General features: G+C 38.9%; 1 protein-coding gene across 1 annotated transcript in view; it reads right to left on the bottom strand.

Moving 5' to 3' along the window:
* pdzd8 (PDZ domain containing 8) overlaps positions 1–22339 on the bottom strand; it is a 59447-nt gene that overhangs the window by 24348 nt on the left and 12760 nt on the right. The window contains exons 2-3 of the mRNA XM_030070268.1: positions 12458–12583; positions 5154–5256 (exon numbers count right to left, since the gene is read on the bottom strand). Coding sequence (XP_029926128.1) covers positions 5154–5256; positions 12458–12583 — 229 coding nt within the window. The remainder of the gene's footprint in view (positions 1–5153; positions 5257–12457; positions 12584–22339) is intronic.

The following is a 22339-nucleotide window of genomic DNA, read 5'->3' as shown; positions in this document are numbered from 1 at the left end:
GTTTTCGACCAATCATGATTAGTGGCTGATCATTTGTGCATGGACATTAAATTCCCAGACATTTAAGGACAAGTTGATTTTTAGGTACTGATTGTTTGATCAACCTCTAATCAATTCATTTATGTATATTTTCACTGCTCTGGCGTCTCCATCTTTTCTGCAGAATGATACACACCCAACTCTAGTTGTCATGGTTCCCACTTCCGGTACTATTTTTGATGGGTTCCAAACCAATTTATTTTTGGTCGATAGATAGATGTACATATATATTTTCTGGTAAATCCCTTGTTATGTTTCTTAGATTTTTCATACTTATTTTTTTTAATGTTTACTTTACTTTTCTAACATTCCTCCTGTCACCTCTCTTACAATTAAGAAACAAAACAATCTTTGAAATCTATTGTAATGTGTGTCATGTTTTAAAAACAGAATTTTAAAAGTCTCTTAGTGTGTTGTTAGCATTAGTGTGTAAAGAAAATACATAATGACACAAATCTCAAACCCAAACTTCAGCAGTCAGTCAATGAATAACCTGCTCTGAGACACATCTAGCAAATATTAACTGTATCAGCACCTGTCAATGAATGGGTGCGACCTTAGCGCATCATTCAGCTATCAGTAATAGCACTGAGCAAATATAGGACAGGGGAGCTTGAATAGCTCATTAAAAAGCAGCCCGTTGCTCTTACGTCCATTTAAAACTGGTATTGTGGCTCTCTATTGTGTGTGGACCCAGAAACTAAACAGTGATACCGAGCTGTAAGATGCAGATTTCAAACCAACGCACAAAAGCACAATGAGTGCAGATCAATGGCCCTTTCAGTACCGATCTCTCTCGACAAAGAAAGACACACAGTAGGCACTGTAGAGAGAGAGCTAGTGGGTCACACTTGTTAAAATAAGGAAATATGCTATTCAAGTAGTATGATAATTATTAACATACATGTGGGCAGAGGCAAGTGCAGTTCTGAAAGAAAAGGTGAGAGCTACTCATCGCTAGCAATCATCAGGGGAAAAAAAGGAAAATACTGAGAGAGAGAGAAGGACAGCGAGAGGGAGCTGACCTTTTCCAGATGGTATAGCCTTTAATCCTTACTACGGAGCCCTGCTGGGGACATGCAGGCTGGAGAAGTCTGATAAATCAGGCCCAAATGCCACCGTCAATCTGAATTTCCACAAGTATATTTACAAGAAAGGGCTCCGGTCACTTTGAAGTGGGCCCCCTTTAGGAGGGCGGTGCCGGTGGCCATATTGGTCTGGTGACAACAGTTGTACCTCTTATTGAAAGTTGTGGCCAAGTTGACCTGAGCCCTTGAAGTAATAATTACGACATTTTCATATGAATACATCTTTTTTCATCTCTGATATTACTTGCTATAACACAGAAGGGATTCAGTCTATAACCTGTTCATCAAGACTTGTTCTAATCACCCGCTGGTGGGTGGGTATTTCCTGGTTTGCCATTCTTGTGAATGCAAGTTACGTCTTGATGCCTGCCTTCTATGCTAATTAACAAGTCTTAAGAACGCACACTCATTTATGAGGAGGCAGAATTCATCATACTTTCGATGACGATAAAGGAAAGTTTTCTGAAGTTACGAGTGTTCACCAGCTGGATCGGACATGGCAGAGTCATACAAGCCCAACTCAAATAAAACGTATGACAAAGAGAAGGTAAAAAATATGAAAATGTTCTTGCTTGAGGCCCACTGACAGTTTCACAAAGATAGAAGTAGACAGTAGTAGATAGTCAAGAGATTCCCAACTCCACTTACTCCAGTCTTTACAATTTGCTATGAACTTTTATTTAGGAGGAATAATTATCATATCATGGCATGAGGTGCCAGCGTACCTGGATCAGTCCATGTAAGCCTGCGATTACATATTAAATGAAAGAAGCCTCAAATTCCTCATCAATGTTATATCTCCTTGTGATCATCACAAAATAATTTTGTGAAGCATATGTAAATGTCAGCGACTGGACAATGGAGCATAGCACGCCTACAGTGAGCTGTCAAGACCAGCAATTTCCAGAGCCTGAGAGCCAAACCCTCCTCAGACAAAGCTTAGGAAAAGGTTTCCCTCTTAGCTACGCTTAATTCCTGGATGTCCATAGACATGCAACAGCTGAGCCAAGATTAGAACACTAGGTCTTTCAATTTTAAAACAGGAAACCTGTTGGATAAAGCTCTGATTCAGTACCACTTCAACAGTGCTTTTTCAACTGGGTTCAGCAGCCTATCACAAAAACTAAAAAACACACTCCAGGCTATGCAAAAAAAACATGATTCGAGTCATTTTAAATGCCCCCCCAAGAGCCCATGCAGGAGCCCAGGAGTTCTGTCAGGTTGGCCTCCTTTCAGTGGCAAATCGACTGAACAAGCTGAAGCTCAATTACATGTATGACTTTATCAAAAAGGACAGCTCCTGGTTACTGGATGTGCCACACTGACAATAGTAAAGCAGTGACAGCCACTTCAGTAGAGCTAGTGTGATTTTGTGCGAGAGCTAGGGTGAAGGGGACTGCAAAGAACGCCTTTTTTGCACCAGTATTACTGTGTGCTCAGGCCAAACACGAAGCGAGTTTTTGATGCAGCATGATTACATACAAAGTCAATGCAAAGAGCACATTTGCACCATGTGACGTGAATGGCATGAATGACATAAAAAAGCAAAAAACTTTTTGGACACAAGCAAAAAATTCTGCCATATTTGCCAAGTACGTGGTGCAAAAACATGCTTCACGTTTGGTCTGAACACACACTTTATGGATGATCTCCCAATGGACATTAAACAGAGCTTGGGTAGAGGAGTATTTCAGAATGGGCACCTTTGGGTTTTATTTAGGACGTGTTAGTTTGGTAATCTAGTCATATCTAGGATGTGTTTAGCTTAGCATGTCATTGTGGTATTTGGTACTAATTGCTTTTTAAAAAAAGATTTGTGATTTGTAATAATGACTGATGTAACTGTAATAAAATCTATCAGTCAGTTAATCAAGATAGTCTGACACTGCTGTTTGACATAATTTAAAACTGCATATAAAACACATGAAAAGAGCTGACTTGATGTTTGTAAATGGATCAAGAACTATCTGTGAGCTATCTCTTTAATTGAAAGACAGATGCTTAGGCTACTGTACAGCACAGCTCCTTTTAATAACTGATGAAAAGTCTCCCTCACCCCTGAGGAGGCCTGCCTCCTACTTAGAAAATCTCTAGTCGAGACAAAAGGGAGGAAAACAGGGAGAGTATGATCCCTCATCTTCATCTTCTGCGTGGTGTGCACAGCTCCCCAGTCGTCCCAGTCATTCAGTCTGGACTGCCTACATCCAGGCACATTGAAAAAGTCTGACAGTCTGACTTAGGCTTTAATAATCCTCTGTTTCTGAGATGGAGAGCTGATAAATCGCTGTCCCCTGCTGGACCACGATCCAACTACTCCAAAGTGATTACACGTCACATGTCAGTGCACTGTGCTGAGCAATTATTGTCCTTGACAAAATTCATATAAACTCTGGGCCAAAGCAAATGTCACTCATAAGCATGCAGCAAAGATAGCGGCATCAAGCTTTTCTGCTGCTGCAGTTGGTAATTAGGCTTGACATTTCACTCTCTAATGGTCATTAGTCACTTCCAAACAGCCCTGATGTGATAATGTTAATATCTGTAAATTGCAGCAATTACAGAAGGTTTGCGGAGGGGCCTGAAATTTTCCTTTGCTATTCAAAATGTCACTAGGGGAACACTGTAATCACTGCAAGGAAAATGAAAATGATCTTGTATTAAAGTGTGTCAATACATCAAGGTGTCAAAGATTTGGCATTTGCCCAGGAAGTGTTTATTTTACACTGTCAGGCGTGTGGACAGTTGGTCATGTATCATAAAACATCACACATCTGGCAATTTATTTATATTAAAATCAAGGTATAATATGATGTTTACCTCCTCCAAGGGGTGGGATATTCCCCTTCACCCTGTGGCTGTGACAACACTACGACCCCTGCTTGGAGCAGGAAACTTACTCTTTTTTAGCTACGTGCAAAAACTAGTCAAGACAATCCTGACTCCCTAAAACATGCGAGAATTTGAATATTTCATGAAGAGGAAGCAATCACCCTCTACAACAAACACAAACATTAACACCAGGAAAAAAGCAAGAATTTTTTTTTTTTTTTAAAATAGACTACCCCCGGTCATAAGTAATAAACAATATTTTGTTTTACAAAGTGATACAGTTTTTGAACTAGTTGTAAATTCTGGTGTAATTTCATGGCAAATTTCTGGTAGTTTAATTTTAATCAACAATTATAATCATACAGTTTTCTTGTTTTGTTTTTTTTTACTAGTTGTTTGTAATTTTAAATAATTTATTTTTGCTACACATTTTTAATTTTTCTCTTTTTTGGCAAATTTTCGAATAATTTATTTGGAATTAGGGGTAGGGTTTTGGTTGATTTCCTTAATTTATTGAAACTTTTTTTTTCCATGTTAAATTTCTTGTTAAATAGTTGTTCATTGTTAAATTTGGCTGGGTGCATTTTTCAAGACATCAATGAAAGTGAAAATTCGATCTAATTATTGAAAAATAAATAAATAAGTAAAAATTTAAAAAAATATATTATTCAGGGGTTAATACCATGACTGTAATTCTGATAGGAAGTAATCAATTACTTCAATTCGAGTGTGGATCTGAGAGCAGAATAACCGAGCCTGACCTGAACCCAACAGGCATTCTTTATTGTGTGTCTGAACCTGACCTGAGCCCAGATTTTGCTTGTCCTCCATCGCTAGGTTCCATTTCCTGCCTGAAAGAGCCTACATGTTGCCTTCAGCGTCGTCATGTAAACTCCAGCACTGTACAGGAATTTACTCAGAAAAGACAGTCGGTCCATCCTTTTTATTTTTTTCACAATAGAGCTCCTCTTAAATAACGCTGATGTGACCAAACCCAACCCGAACCAGAACAGAGTTTCTAAGTTTTTGTCCCAACCCGGCCCCTCCCATTGGGCCTTGACAATCCCAATGCGCTTGGGTCAGGTGTCCACACTCTACCTCCACCTGGCTGGGCTTGACGAGGGCTGGCGGGTGTCATTTTACACCCAGGGAAAACAAGGGAGCAAGAGTGAGAGGTTAAGGAGGAGGAAAGCCCACCTGTTTGATGGAGCTGCGAGTCTTCTCCTTCCACTGGTGGCTGCTCAGCTCCAGCGTGCAGTGGACGTAGGTCTCTCTGTCATAGGAGCCCAGGATGAACAGCCTGTAGGGAAAAGAAATAGGTAACATCAGACCGAGTGCAAAATTCAAGTCAGTTTACAAATCTGACATTTAGTTGACACTTACTTTTACTTTTAAACATGGGCTTCTAATATGGGCTGATGCTGACACTGATATATTTTTGACTGCATCTTCATTAACCCCTTGAAATACAGGGAAGGTTTTATTTCACTCTCTTAACAAAACATATTTTGTCATTTATTTATTTATTTATTTTTTAATTTTGTTGTAAGTCTTTGAAGATTTTCTTGTAATATAACTTCAAATATATATTTATAATAACTGTTATGAAAGATTTTTTTGTCTTTTTTTCTTATGTTCTACTTATGTTTTACATTTTTTCTGCTAGGCCTAATTTTTTTGCTAACTGATTATATTTAACAAATTATTTGGTTGTTTTCTTTTAACTTTTCACTAGTTTTGCTCATTTTCAGGTCATTTCTTTTTGCTAATTTGCTCATCACTGTTTTTCCCATATTGTTAAAGCAAATCAATTGAATTTGCTCAGTTTTCAAAAGACATTTTCAAATCAATAAAGAATAACAACAACAATAATAATAATAATAAACCATACTCGTGCACACTTTTAGGCATCTGATCAGAATGCCTTATTAGAATCAGAATGACAGACAACAAGCAAAGCACGGATGAATCATAGAATCAATATTAAACCAAACAAAATGTACCATATTGATCATATGGCAGGTGAATGAAAGGCCATATGAACAAACAGGTACCTCAGTGTAACTTTAATGCACAGCAGTTTACTGTGACAGCAGACAAAGACAGAAATGTAAATCTTACACAGCGTGACTGGGTTGTAGTCCTCAAAATACACTAATTTCCAATATCAAATATCCTGAACTTGCCACAGCGCCTGTGAGTATCACACTACACCAACATGTGCTGTCTGCTGGTATGATCACACAGGAGGCTGGGGAGACGACAGCAGGCCTCTGCTGCCCCCTGCTGTGGAGACATCAGACACACAGGCCCAATCCCAGCCTGCACCCTGAGCCCTGCACATCTGCATAATCACTGTAAAACGGCAGTGTGTGTGACAGTTTTAGGGCTTGGAGGGGCATAAAATGTGGGAAAGCACACTGTGACACCACGTTACCTTGACAACAACACCACCTGTTGCAATTCTGCCTCCTTATAAAATTATTGGTATTTTAAATCCTTGAAATCTATTTGTTCTAACATAGTTGTGTTAAGTGGAGGTCAACAATATCACAGTATTTCAAACTTTCTCATGATCTGCACCCTCAAGTTGACCCTCATTAAGTCTCGGACACCCACTTGATTTTGCTATCAGGACTCACAGACATGTTACCTTGTGTTAATTGTTTTTCTATCTGTCAATCCTACTTTCCAATCGAATCTATTGTTTTAAGTTGCATGGCATACACGGCCAGTGTTTTGACATGCTTCAAACCACCCTGATGCCCGGAATAACTCATGTTCAAATAATCATTCGTACATGTTTAGGTGTCGTAATGATGTCTAGTGAATTAGCCTTTTAAAACTGGAGCAAATTCACTTATTTTCTTTCAACAATGTCTGAAAAAAAGGCCTTTAGCAGATAAAAAGTTGAAAATTGCATCTATAATTTTTTCAATTATGTATTCAGAAGGTCAGATCTGTGATGGATTGACATCGATTAAGCCTCAGGCTGCGTCCAGACGCCTTTCACAAGCATTTAAATCAAAGTGCAATCAAACTGTTCCTCATTTAGCAGAGGCCCCCTGGAGAAGCCTGGAGAACAAGGTTTGTTTCAAGTACAAAACAATCAAATAGTCTTTTAAGGGCACTGAAATTACAGCAATATTTTTGAAGATATTCTGTGTATGACTAATTGTACATTTTAATATCATAATTATGTTACCGATAGGATAGCATTATATTCAAATACTGTTTTGTTTTGCGATTCACGATAGTTTCATGCTCATAAACTCATAACACTTGTTTGAGGAAATTGGGTAATTTAGGTCAGAATTTACTTGGCATCAAAAACTATTTTGGGGATGAAACACCACAGTTTTCTTAAGTGCTTCCTTGCTGGTGTTCTTTAATTCAACAAGGGGGACTAGCCTGACTTCCACTACAGCTGAGCTGAAAATCACCATGCACTGCAATGAAGGTGTGCACACATCAGCGTTTTTGTTTCTGCACAGAACAAAAAGGTATCATGTGAGTTGACCTCATTTATGAGAAGAAATCACAAAAGACAGTCACAAATTTAGTCACAAATCTGACATAGATCCAGCATCACTGATGTGACATTTAAATACATTCTTTTATTAATTACAAAATATAGATTTATTTATTCCTTTATTTGTTTATTTATTTAATTTCTAGCTTTTTTTGCTCATTTTCTAATATTTTTTTTTAAATTTTAGATGACTTTTTTTTTGTCTCACATTGGATTCAAACTCAGCACTCTGCCTTAACAAGTGGTATGTGCTCATTCCAGGTTACTACTGGGCGCCCCATGGTGAATTATATTAAAATGTAATTTAAGTATTCCTGATTTTACTGAGGACCCCCTGGAAGCCACAAAAGGACCCCTGGGCATCCCTGGACCCCACTTTGAAAACAACCATGCTTGTAAACACAGTCTTTTAGAGCACTGTGGTTTGTTCCTACAGAAGGAACAAATCAGTTCTCTTATCATGCCAGAGAAGTAATCACATGTCAGTCCAACACAACCCAGGAATGTCAGGACCAGTGGCCATAATCCTAAACCACAGTGCAGAGTAGACTGACAGTGGGTAGACACCGCCCTCTGCTGGAGATTGTGGCACACTACATCAGCCACACTGACAAGAAGGCTTCCAGCTGACCTGAGCAGGATACCAACCAAGAGTCTCCACAGCTTTCCTGCCAGAAGATTGGTATAAACAGATTTGCTGATATTAAATGACATCCAACTCATGTGGTCGTGACTAAAATGTAAAAGGTAGTGATTTTTTTATGTTTTTGAAAGAAATTCAGGAAATTCAGAAAACTCAATATAAAAAAATCTAAATAGAAGAAGAAGGTGGGGAGAGGGGCACATAACTGTAATGGACAGGGAATGTCAATTATTAATGGAGGAACAATTACTAATGGGAGGAAAAATCTGAATGTCATGTGGTCCATCAAACACCAACAGACATGGTTGGGAATAAACACTCTCTCTCACACACACACACACACACACACACACACACACACACACACACACACATATTCTCTGTCTCCCCAAGGTAAGGGGGGAAAGAGTTCTCCATCAGGGTTGGGCTGGCGTAATTGGTTTGTCCAAAGTTGGCCTGCTGAAATGTTCATTGGCTGAGAGTGTAAGAGGGAGTGTTTGTGTCAGGGTGTGGACTGACGGACTGATGCTGAGAGCCAGTCTGACACAGCCAACATGACAGGACAACTCTTTTACACTATTAACAGCTTCACAGCTGTAAATAGTGCTTTAAATGACACAAAAAACGCTGACAGTTTTCTACAGAACAAAAGTTAACACATTTACAAGTTTACAAGTAAGGAATAACTTTCTTGGTTGCCTTTTTTTAAGGAAGCGTGCTTATCATTTTGTCTTAAATTAAGAAAGAAAGAACGATCTGTCTGCCTTATTTTGGTATTCATGTGGAACATGGAGCTGCAGCCTTGGTCTAATTGCATATGTCAGATGAATTGAGAAAAAAAAAAAATCATCACAAAATAAAATGGCAGATCAAGATGTAATTGGCTGAAGTAACCATTCACTGCCGTAACAGAACAGCTCCCAAAATAACGCTTATAGCACATAAATGAATGAACAAAGCAAACAAAATTCCAGTGACCATTCTTTTTCACATAACCCAAATGATTGCAAAATCATTTGTGAGGGTACTATTAGGTCATTTCTACGTGGTACAAAGGTACCACATGGAAGACTCCTGCAGACGCTACCTGCCGGATCTACTTTCCAGGTCAAATAGGAAAATAAGAAAGAAAAGAACTGTTTAATTTCCTCAAACAGTGGATATTGGGACTTGTGCTGCAAGAGGGCTCATACTGATCAATATGTATTCCCTATTCGGCCAGTAAAAAATCCTGAAAGGATTTTTTTTTTTTTTTTTTTTTTGCCAAACTATGAAAATGATGCATAGAAATACAGCATTGTGGATTAGCAGCCCAAAGGAGCACAGAGCTATTAGCAAGGATATTTCACCACCATTTCTTTGAAATCAAGTCCATCAAGTCAAATTTTTCTCTCATGGATTAATAGTATTTCTGATTGTGATTCTGTTATTGTGACTCCACCAATGTAACTTGAACTTCAAAAAATATAAAGATGATTCTAATAAATATATATCCTGTGCTCCTAAATTGTACTTTTCCGGAAAATAGACGGTCATCATGAAGTTTTCTATTTTTTAAGCTAAAAGGTCATATTCTCCCAGTTATGAGGCAGAGGAGTGTGCTGAAATTTCCTTGACCTCATAATCCTGTTCTTCACTTGTGTGGATTGAAACAGAGCTCTGAAACCCCTGTCAGTCAACCATTAACTGCCGAGGCAGCAGATACAGAGACAGGAGTGCTACAAGAGGGCTCATGCTGATCAATATGGTTTCCTTCTTCTTCTTACAGTCCCACCGGGCCTGTAAAAAATCCTGCCATCTGCTCGGCTATAATACAGCTAACAGCACTTGATGAAGAGTGACCTTGCAGCAGAGCCTTAGCATCATGTTATTATGGTAAGGAGCTAGGCTGCTTCCTGATCACTTGACCTAACCCGACAAAGCTCTGATCCCCGGTGGTTTAGTGGGGAGGGGGCCAGGCCTCAGACTAGCAGCAGTTGAGAGCAGTGGTCCTCGATTTGTTCTTAGTCATTACGCCAATCCACACATCCACCATCCCTCAGCTACACTGAAAAAAAAATCTATGAAATTTACAGTAAAATCCAGGCAGCCGTGGTTGCCAGAAGTTCACCGGAAAAAAATATAGTGACAATGCCTACGACATAGTGGTACGCTGTTTTGAGAACTGTAAGTTTCACGGTCAAGAGCAGTGTGTTCCTGTACGGTACAGAGTTGTAATATAAACCTGTTTACAGCATATTATGGTATATATTTACAATTTAAGTTGAATGGTGAAAGGTTTTCTACTGTAAATTTAAATGTACACATGAGCAAAATCTGTAATTTTAATTTTAGGGAAATTACATGCTTTTGAAATTATGGTATTTTCCTATTAATTTCACCCAAAGTGGTTATTTTCACAGTAAAATTGTGTGTTTTCTACATAAGATGTCAAGATTAAAGTGATGCACTGTTTCTTGGTTTATGCTAATTTCATGTATGTGCTACAGTGACATAGTGAATTGGATTATATGGTCATTTTTAATGGTTGTTTTTTAACTTGTAACTCTTTTAACTGTTGTGCAAACTTTTTCTTACAGTGTAGTTAAGAGCAACTCAGTTTGATTTTGCAAAATGAAAAGAGCATTAAACCACAATACTTTCATGCACTGTGAACCCCCCAAAAGTGAAAATGAACTACCCTTTAGTTCCCTTCACCCTCTCAAAAATATTTCAAAATTATTGCTTTGGCTTATTAAGATTTTAAAATCGCATAATATGCAATTTTAAAATACATACATATTATGTACATATGTATGTATGTATGTATGTATGCATGCATTTATTCATTTATTTATTCATATATTCCTTCATTCATTCATGTATGCACAGACTCATCTAAATGGTGTACAACTGCATTCAAATGCTTTACAAGTTTCATTTTTAATATTCATTCATTTTTACTTTTTTTATTTTTGCTATTTTTGTCCTGTAAGAGATACACTCCTGATCAAAATTTTAAGACCAGTTGAGAAATTGAAAGAATTTACATTTTGCACTGTTGGATCTTAAAAAGGTTCTAAGCAAAGCTTCAAAATGCAAAAAGAAGAAATGGGAGTGAGACAAAAAAAAAATTGAGTAAGCAATTTATTGCAAACAACCATTAAACTGAAATAGGCTGTTCATCAGCTGATGAAAAGTTTAAGACCAGAGCCTTTAAAAGCCCAAATCTTCACAAAAATGTGGATTCAGTGTCATTTTCTGTCAGTGTATTATTTAATTTTTATTACATATATTTTTTAGATTTATTTTCTTACACATTTGTAATATATTATATAATAGACACTGAAAAAAGGTAGTTAAAAATAGACATGCTGCACTGTATATCTGCACCCCAATTATTTTTTCTTTCTTTTGATGAAGTGGACCTGAATGCCTGCAGCCCACTGACAATCAACTTTAAGTTCACCTTTGGACCACGACCCACCTATTGAGACTCACTGCTTTAAAGGACCTACTACAATGTGTGGAACTGGTTCACAACTATTGAGCTTTTCTGCTCAATCACCATGAGCAAGAGAACCAATACAACAAATGATAAAGTGAGCATCATTTGTTGTATTGATCTGACATTAGCACATATAGCAATGTGTGTGCTTAAAATGACATTTAAAATTGCTACAGAAGAGCTACAATCAATAAATGATTTGATGGATCATGATTTCTGGTAAGTCACGGAATACCTTGAAGCCCCTATGCTGCTTACTTTCACACAAAAGAGAGGAGCTGTTCCAATAAAAACATGACCTCAGTTTTTATTTCTCCCACCCTCATTTGATTGACTCTTCAACTGCACCTGCAGTCCTGTGGAGAATGCAGCCCCTAAAACTGTTTTATTACCAAGTTTCATAAACTCTTGAACCTTGATGGATGACGAAGATAACTACTCAAGAACTATTAAATAAGGAAATCCCCATTTTAACTGGGCTCACCATCCTTTTAAATGCAGCATCAGAGTCCTTAGTCTACTTGCCAACTTGGTAGTTAAAATTACACCATTAATATTGTGATATACCCAAGTGTCAGGCAATGGATGTTTGGAATATTAAATTTAGCCATGTTTCACTGCAGCATGAGCAGCATGTGTTGAAAGAGCACATTTTAAGCAAATCTGACGTTCTCTTACTGTCACTGAGATGTAACTGAGATACACACTGAAGTCAATGACTACATTTTTAACACAATAAATCATCATGACAGTAAAAACTAGGGAAGTAAGGCTTGTCTTGATAACAGGCAGAGTAATTCTTTCAATTGTGTAACCAGGAGTAAACAGAGCTCTGTTACCTGCTACATTCAATAAGGGTGACTTGGAGTCGGCCTTCCACCAGCCTACTGTCCTGGACTGACAGGTCCAAATCACACGCTGAGCCCAGCGGAGGCTGCACTTGAAACGGGAAGAAGGGCTTGTATCTGCACCAAGAAAACAGAAACAGAAAAAAAAACAGTCCAATGGTAAATTTTCATTCAGGGGCTCAGGGATGAGTTTTCTATCACCTTCAAAGATTAAGAACCTCCATGACCAGACATGAATGTTTTGGTAATACTTTTATATGGATTGTCCAACATTCGTATTCAAGTAGTGTCAACGTAACCTTAACCTTAAACTTTAAACTTAAAAGTTGGTCAACTGATAGTCTTTTTCCACTGGACAGGCTGATATGAAAATAAGCATTACTCAACTCAAGTGGGAAACACAACTGAATCAAACTGATACTCAGTCAAAAGTCAACTGTTCTATAATTGTCCGACTGTATCTATAATTACATATATATACTGTATATAGATAAGGTAAACCAACATAGGTCCCTCTAGTCTTTATCATTTGAATATACATGAATATATGTAGGCATTATGTTGGCTGAAAAGTGTAACACAACATGAGAAGGGAACTGAAAGTTTTATGGCTGCTGTTAAAGTTCTGCTGAAAATAGCAGAGCCACCAGAAGTGGAACTACGGCTCTGACTCCTGGGGCCTGAGGGCGAATGGTTGCATTTATGTTTACTGATTGTTCTTATTAATAGTCTGTTCTTTTTTGGGGTAACTTTCTTGGTAATGTTTAACATTTTTTTGCTGATTTCGTCGCAATTTTCTAACAGCTTTTTCTTCTTCAAATTTTTGTGTAATTTGATGGTAATGAAATTTTAAGTATATACACTACTCACAAAAAGTTAGGGATATTCGGCTTTCTGGTGAAATTTCAGGATGAACCTAAAATGCATTATAACCTTTACAGGTGAACTTAATGTGACCTTCTGTAAACTTTTGAATGCACATGTCCAACTGTTCAATGTTTCAGTACTTTTTGCACAAGTTGCTGTTCTCTAACAAGGAGTTTAACGGCAAAATTCACATCAGGTGTTTGATGCTCCAGCTCATCGAGGTCGTATCATTAGGGAACGGCTGCTGGAGACTGGGGTACCTCAGATGGAGTGGCCTGCACTTTCTCCAGACCTGAATCCCATAGAAAACCTATGGGATCAGCTGAGTCGCCGTGTAGAGGCTCGGAGCTCTGTACCCCAGAACCTCAATGTCCTGAGGGCCGCCCTTCAAGAAGAGTGGGATGCCATGCCTCAGCAGACAATAAGTCGACTTGTGAACAGCATGAGACGTCGTTGTCAAGCTGTAATTGATGCTCAAGGGCACATGACAAGTTATTGACACTGACATTTTTTGTTGTGGTATATCCACCACTGTTGTTGGCTTTTGTTTCAAGAAATTGTTTGAGATGAGGAAATCACCAGTGTATGCTTCTACTTAAATGCCCTACTTTCATGATATAATATCACTGTAGCGTGAACTTTTTATATTTTCCATAAATTTCACCCAAAAGCCAAATATCCCTAACTTTTTGTGAGTAGTGTAATGTTTATGAAAGAAATCAGAAGCCATGTGGTTTCTGGATCATACAGTGTGGCGGGCTGTAAACTGTCAGTGGCAGTGTTTGCCAAGCTAACATTACACACTGACAGGATAACCTTATGTTGAGCTCCTCATCACCTCTGGCAGAAAGGCTCTGTCATCACCCTCTGTGTGCTTTGCTAGAATTAACTACAAACTTTGATGCATCCTTACTGTCCAACCTTTTCCACACAACTCACTTGTTAACATAAGGGGGCAGGGACCTGCAGAGCTGCAGTTCTTCCTAGCAGGGCTAGGGCCACTGCTCTAATCAAAACAAGACTCTCTTCCTCTTACATCATAGTCCACTCTGTTTGACCTGTTCTGCTGTTTTTCTTTTTTCTTTCTTTGGCTGTCACTAGACCAGTAGCATGGGGTTTTGAAAACTTGTTCACCACACTGTGTGGTAATGTATGTCACTTGCAAATGTCAGCTACTGTAGCCTAAATCTGCACTGGATCCACCCACATTTGTGCGTGCAGAGTAGAGTGTGGATACCCGGATCAGGTTCGGACAATAATTTCGAAATTACATTTGGGTTCAGGTCGGGATTGGTCACGCTTATTTTAGTGAAACTCTAGTGTGAAATAATTAAAATGATGGATCTACTGCCTATTCTGGGCAACTTCCTATATAGTGCTGGAGTTTACATGACAATGCTGAAGGCAACACGTAGGCTATTTCAGGCACTAAATGTAAGCTAGTTGTGTGGACAAAAATATGCAGCCAGATCCACACGCAGAGCTCAAGATCAAAATTTGATTCATTCATTCACTACAGTAGTTTTTTTGGTATGTTTTTTTTTTTTTTTTTAAACAAAGCAATGAATTCCCCCGCTGAAATAAAAAGCACAGAATGATGTGGCACATCTCTGAAACTTGGCCTTCCAAATGTATCATTGGATTGGGTCCAGCACTGGATGGGTTCATAGGAAGTGTCTACATTGACTTCATTGTGAAACTCAAATGATACAAAGTTGATAGAAAATTGAATATTAACATTGGATTGGCCAAATGAAGTGCGACCACTCGGGCTTCCTACAGTTGGCCCGGCTTTGGAGAAAAGCTTCTGGCAATCACCAGCTCAGGCAGTGAATGCATGAAAGAGGTTTTAGGTTTAAGGTTTTATCTGGTGGCCCATTCTGACTGAGCTGTTCTTATTGGTTAACTTATCCCAGATATGTTGTTAATCCATTATCCACTCTGAATAAGCTGTTTTTCATCTTTTAAAGCTCTTCTTGATGATTTGCTTTTTTATGCTGTAAAATAAAAAAATACAACATCAGCGAACAGCTAATAATGTAATAACCAGCCAATAATGTAATTTCATGAAATTACTTATTAATGTAATTTCATGAAATTACATTATTGGTAAAAACCTGTTATACCTTATTAGATTACTGGCAAAAAGTTATTACTTTATTGGTTCAGAAATGTAATTACATTATTGTTAAATTATTACATTACTGACTTTTATTACATTAAACCTGGAAAAATTATTTCGTTATTGGCAGTTATTTCATTATTGGCTGCTACACAGGTCTAATGCACAAACTTGTCATTTCATCTAGGGCTGAACATTTGATGAAAGTAAAATGTGTGACAAAATGTTGAATGAAGACATGCACTGGGTTACAAAATGTATTTTTCATATGTAAGAAAACATGTTTGTTTGGTACACACCCCAGCAAAATGAAAATTATGACACAAAGATTATCATTCTTACTAAAATCATGACAAATTTTTTTGGTTGTTTGTTTGTGTTGTTTTACCATATTGTTGAGCCCTAATTTCATCCATATGCTGGTGAGCTGTGAGGCAGAAAACCTGCATGACTCCACTGAGATAGAGAGCGTAGCAGTGAACAAACAGATCTTTACAGTGATGATGTGAAACCCAGAGAGCTTGTGATCACCTCCCTCATGCTCCCTCTAATAATGTCATTGCTTTCACCAATAAGGAGCACTGTCTCCAGAGCAACTCTTCCAGGCTGTTTTTCTTGAGTTGTGCAGCACTGATTAGACCAAGCCCCTCAGGACATCCCAAGTCCTTGGTCCCAAGACCGAGTCCTTAGGGTCCCTTAGGGTATCCCAAGATATCCTGCCAATGTCTACATTTATGATGCGAGAACTATGATGTAAAACCTTATAAATAGTCAGTGAGTTTCACAGCCCTTGAGAGACCACAGTATGTAATGTCTATGTTTTTTTTATCTATTGCTGTCTTACCACAAATACAAAACATTTCTAAAAGTCTAAAATTGTAAGTTGCAATATTCTAGGACTTCATCCTTGAATGCAAGATCAGAATGTGACTGTTTTCGTCAGTATGCTTAAAGTGACTCTGATTTGGCAAACCCGTCTGCCACGTTTGATACATTTGAACTGACACACCATCTGAAACGTGCGATGGCAGATGAGTGCCATTGTAGGAGGAAAAAAATGTGAATGTGAATTTGTGACTTTAATCACAAAATTTTGAAGTTTTTCTCTCATAAATTCTTCTGGTAAATGTACCACTTTAAGTTCAGAGGATATTCAGAGTTTTTTCACGTAAATTTACGACTTTAATGTCAGAAATTCGAGGTTTTTTTCTTGGAATATTAACATCTCTCATATTTTTTTTCTCCCTACAATAGCCTAACACGCCATGGTACAAATGCATGCCCATCTGTCAGTTTGTGTCATTTATAAATAAAAAACACGCAGTCAGCACATAAAGTGAAAGTGAAAGCTGACAGTCCTGTGACTTCTTCACTTGGGTGTGGTGCTTAGTGAGTGACCAGAGCACAGACTGGGTCTCAGTCTTATGAGAAAGGAGTTACTCATCATAATTACAAGTATGCTGTCCTTTGTTATTTTGGGCTCCTGGTGCTGTGGCTGTTGGCCTGAGGCTCAGGCTGTTCTAAACAGAGGACAAACTATCCATGTCCTCCAACATCGACTACAAAGTGGTCCTTCATACATAACAGAATGTGTGTCATACTGCGCTCCAGCACAGGCACTGCAATCATCAGATTCATAAAAAACCATGCCTTTAGTGCTTATGTGTGCCGCTGTAGCTCATACACCCCGCAAACATCAGAGATCCACATCCATGCTTCACTTTTTTTTTTTTTTTTGTACTTCTCGTCATAAGGCTTGTTGACTCTTCTGTCTAGCGTTCATGGTTGTGACCATAAAGTTCAGTGTTGCTCTCAGCACCCCAAATGACTTTGTTCCAGACGTTTTGCCTGTCTAGGTGTTACTTGGCATATTGTATTGTGAGCTGTTTTGTGGCAATGTTGTAGTAATGGCTTTTTCTGGAAACTCAATGTGCAGCCTGTTTTTGTTTAAGTGCTTCATTATCGTGCATCTTGAAACAACCACACCACTTTTTGCAGTGAAGTCTTTGCATCCTGACCAATTTTCCCGGCAGCTGTGTTTGAAATCTTTGAGGGCCTACCTGACATTGGCTTGGTATCAACAGAACCACTAATTTTCCACTTCTTTACAGATTGGCATTTTCAAATCTTTGGCTATCACTTTTATCATTTTCCTGATTTATGAAGTTCAACTACCTTTTCTCACAGGTCCTTTGACAGTTCTTTTGCTTTCCCCATGGCTCAGTATCCAGCAAAATCAGTGAGGCCCCGGATGAAAAGTACCGGGGTACACAGACACTAAGTACAATCAAACAATGCACAGGTGAGGGAACTTACCCTTAATGGCAATTTAAACCTGTGTGTGTCAGCTTGAGTGAATATTAACAGGCCAAACATTCAAGGGTATGTAAACTTTTGATCGGGGTCATTTAGGTGATTTCAGTTATCATTATGATTTAAAAAGGGCACAGTTATGTGATAATAAATGGCTTCACCTGACCACTATCCTAAACTAAAAGAAAAGTTTTCTGCATGATCAGTCATATTTTCAAAAAAATGGACAATATTTCACCAGTTCTGCCAGGGTACTTCTGAACACAACTGTGTTATCTGATATTAGGTTATAGGACATTCCAAATTCCATCCATTAGGACCAAATTTTAGATTATGTACAGTATGTGGTCCTATAGGTAAGCATGCAGTTTCAACAACCAGACCAGCAGGATACAGTCGTCTGGCTTTGTAGCACTTTCTTGAGCTCCAGGACACACGAGAAGCTGTGCTAATGTTAGGAGCAGGCATTTGTTGACTCGAACCACTCCACTATGGAGTCATCTTAATTGGAAAACATGCACTTGCATTTTGTTTCAGTGCAAAATGTAAGTTGACAGACAGGACCCTATCACTTTCCACAGACGCCATTAGTGGTAGCAACCAGGTCTTATTAAAAATTCATTGGACACACCTCTAAGCACTCCTCCCTTTGGTCTATCTGTGCCCTGTATTAGGCTTCTTAATGCTTCAGGTCAGATTAAAGCAAACTGTGTCTCAGTTTACAGCATGATGCCTCAGTTACCCAAAGACTGAAGCCAGAAATTCAGAAAAATGCCATCCACAAGAAGTAAGCAAGCCACATTGCATACATGCTCACACGTGTACTTTCTGTGGATCTTATAGACAAACCCTCCTTAAAGCAAAACTGAACTTGAGGTGTTGGTTTATATGGTTAACTGGACATTATACATGCTGGTGTAATATCCTCATTAGTTGCTCAATGCTCCCAAGTTGCTAACCAACAATAATATATTTCTATCTCCTAATAAACAAACATGAGAAAGCAGAATATGCCACTAAAAAAATAAGTCCTAGTAACCTTTTTAGAGTAATTACAATTTTTTTGTTATAGTGCTATCAGATTGTTTCTTCTTGGTGCACTTGGTTACTATATGGAGATTACCTGCAAACACTACCTGCCAGATCTACTTTCCAATTCAAATAGGAAAATAATTCGGAGTGTCGTTTAATTTCCTAAAAAAAAAAAAAAGGGCACTGTGACTCGTCTTTGGTAACAGAATACTTTGATCATCTTAATTTATGTGCTAAGGGTGATATTGTGGGAGCTGTTTTATTGTATTGTGGAAGTGAATGGAGAGACACAAATGCAGTATTATGGATTAGCTGCCCAGGAGAGCATGGGGCAGCTAATCAGAGTATTTCACCACCATATGCACTCATATCATGTCTAGGTTAGAGTGAGGATTTGGCCGTATATTTTTGTCCAAACCCGACCCAAGACAGGAGCATAGTACCCAAGCCTGACAGGCATTCTGTTTTTGTGTCTGAACCCGATCCAAGCTCGAAATTTGGCCTGTCTTCCATCACTTGGTTAGATTTTCCACCTGAAATAGCCTACCTGTTGCCAGCACTATACAGGAAGTTGCCCAGAACAGGGAGTAGGTCCATAGTTTTTCACTAAAATGACAACGTGACCAAACCCGACCCCAGCCCAAACATAATTACTCAATTTTCATCTGAACCCAACCCGTCGGGACCTGCCAGGAGACATCAGGACCCATTGGGACAACATGTTGGGACAACACGATTTTGAAAAATGTTTTGAAGAATGGACAACATTCATTTGTTACAGTTTCACTTGGGACAATTTTTTCAGCCACATGGACACCAAAAGGGCACTATTTTCTGCCATAGCACTGCCACTGTATCACCACACAGTGGCATATGCAGTGGAGCATGCAGTGGTGCCTGCAGCAGCGCATGCAGCAGTGCTCTGCCTCTGTACACTTGCACAGCACTGAACACTGTATCATTGGGGTGATACAGTGACACTGTATAATTAAGTGCATCACATTATAGAACCATTGCACTGTTGCTTTCACCTCGGTTGCCTAATTTAACGTTTCCACTTAACATATGAAGAAAGGTCAAACAAGGTTAAAAAAAAAAACAAAAAAAAAAAACAAAGAATGCAGTGCAATACGTCTTTGCCATTTCCCCTCCCCCAGCTCTGTGTTTCTGTTCCAATGCCAATCAAATCAACTAAACACCTAAGCAGGGAAATACTGTACAATTGTGACATTTGGCAAAGGGAAGTAGTTCCGACTTGCATTGGAACAAGAAACTCCACTGTGTTCTGTTCTTGGCATTTGCAGTCTCAAATTCACTGCATCGACTTATGACAGCTCAGCTAATGAGAAGTCAAAAGGTTTTAAGAACAATGCCTCAGCCAGACATTCCTTTCAGGAGGGAAACTTGACTCTAATCAGAAAGCTCTTATAAGATTAGCCTCCTTTTCTTCTCCTCTGAAAAGGCTCAGTGCACAGAAGGACCAAAGAAGCAATGTTATGTACTGCAGTGTTAGGTAAGTTCCTTTCAAACCTGAATGGTGTCAGTTGCATGCTATCTGCTAGATGCCAAATACGCAGGTTTGGGCATCATCTTACCAATATATGAAGATTTGGTTTTCAGGAAATATGCTCAGTGTAGAATATTTTTAGGGCATAGAGTAAGCGTATGTTCCAACAATCTTGACCAAGTTAAAAGGCCGCTCACATTTCACTCCTCCATCAGCAGTAATAAGCTTGAGATAGTCTAATATCACTCATGTTACAAAAAAAAAAAAAAGCACAACTGGTGCTGTCATCATAACTGGCTGTTGTTACAAAACTGGTTGTGATATCTCATTAAAGTAGCAGTAATAAAATGGGAACATGATCATGATATGTGGCACAGCATATAGCTCTCTAAGCCTCAGAGGCTTAAAAAGGCAGCATGGCACAAAAAGTATAAAATAAAATAATCCCTTCAGGCCACACCCATAAAATGACGAAAAACTATCTGACTATGATGCACTAAATCTTAAATTCTCTGTGTGCTGGGCAACACCAGACTTCAAAAAAGATACTCACAATATAATACCACATGAAAGCCTGAGTATGTTTCTCACTGATAAAAGTGATTTCCACATTTTGATCCATGGTTGTCTGTTGAAGATCTGCAAAACAGTTTAATCATCCTGGAGTAAGGGGTAGGAGATTAAAGTCTATTTCTGGGGAACCTGGCATGAAAATGCGGACTGATGTTCCCGGCAATAATCCTGAAATGACCACATGTGGGGGAGGACGGTAGGTGCTGGGAATAACAAAATGCAACAACCTCCAAAGGCATTGTTTTTTTTTTGTTTTTTTTGTTTTTTTTTCATTTTTTCATTTCCTGTAGTAGGATGCAAAAGCTGCTATTTGTTAAAGTCATCTGCATCAACCACCCTGAAGAGAAGTGAAGTTGCATGCAAACACAGCTTCACATGTCACAGCATTGTTTTGTACCTAAATCTGGCTTTCAGAGATGTAAGATCAGAGGATAGATACCAAGGCTTCCAGTGAGAGCAAACACCATCCTGGTCATCAGGGAAATGTGGACATTGGTTTTCCTGCACCCTTTTGCATTAGTATACTTTTGGACTGGCTGTGTGCCTAACTTTTTGGAGACCGTGGACTGTCATCAAAAATTTGAACTCAAACAGCACCTGCCTGAGATTCAGTGCCCCGGTCAAGTCACTCCCACACATTGTGCAAGCTTGTGACTGTGGCACTGATGCAATGAGGAAGTCGGAGCTGGAGAGCTGTAGCTACAGTAAGCTAAGCTTCATTACTATAGTTAAGGCTAGGCAGAGTTTTTGGGGGGGAGGGGAAGTGAGCATGTGAAGCAGTTGTGCACATGTGCGTGCACAAGACGTGACTGGACTGAGATTGTGGCACTTCCTTGGGGTGACTGGTTGTTTGATTCATCCCAAATGGATTTTAATAAATGAGATTACAACTCCAGGAGCGGCCTGGATGACTGAATGTTCTTCGCAGTGTATTTAGTTTGGATCAGACCCTCTGTGTGTGACCGTGATGTGTCAGAACTACGGAGAACAAGTTACCTACAAAAGCTTTCAGGACAATTTTTAACAGTGAAATTGCACTGGCTTGCAAATTCGATTTAAATAAAACTTGAAAGGAAAAGTTCCTTTTTACTGACATAGGGTTGTATGAGTTCCTCATGGCTAGTGTTAAGTAGGGTTTCAGCGACTTTTGATTATTTGATTTTCCTAATAATCCTGAATCAGGTATTGTGAGGACAGTCTGTGCACCAATCCAATACAACATTATTTATTATTAAATTTTAAGCTTAATTTTTTTTGCAGTTACTGCTATGCAGCGGTCCCTCACTGCAGCTCACTGTCCCTCTCTCTCTCTGCCAAGGTCATTATGCAGCGGTCCTTCACTCCAACTCACTACCTACCTTGCTTGACCACGCAACTCTCCCTCTTTTTCTGTCTTCTTATGCTACTGGCTAACTACGTCGCTCTCCTACCTCATGCACTGTGTAGCCGGCTCATTTTT

Source organism: Myripristis murdjan, chromosome 15, assembly GCF_902150065.1.
Source record: "Myripristis murdjan chromosome 15, fMyrMur1.1, whole genome shotgun sequence".
Lineage (NCBI taxonomy): Eukaryota > Metazoa > Chordata > Actinopteri > Holocentriformes > Holocentridae > Myripristis > Myripristis murdjan.
Note: the sequence above shows the minus strand (reverse complement) of the source record. Positions and strands in the feature narration are given on the sequence as shown.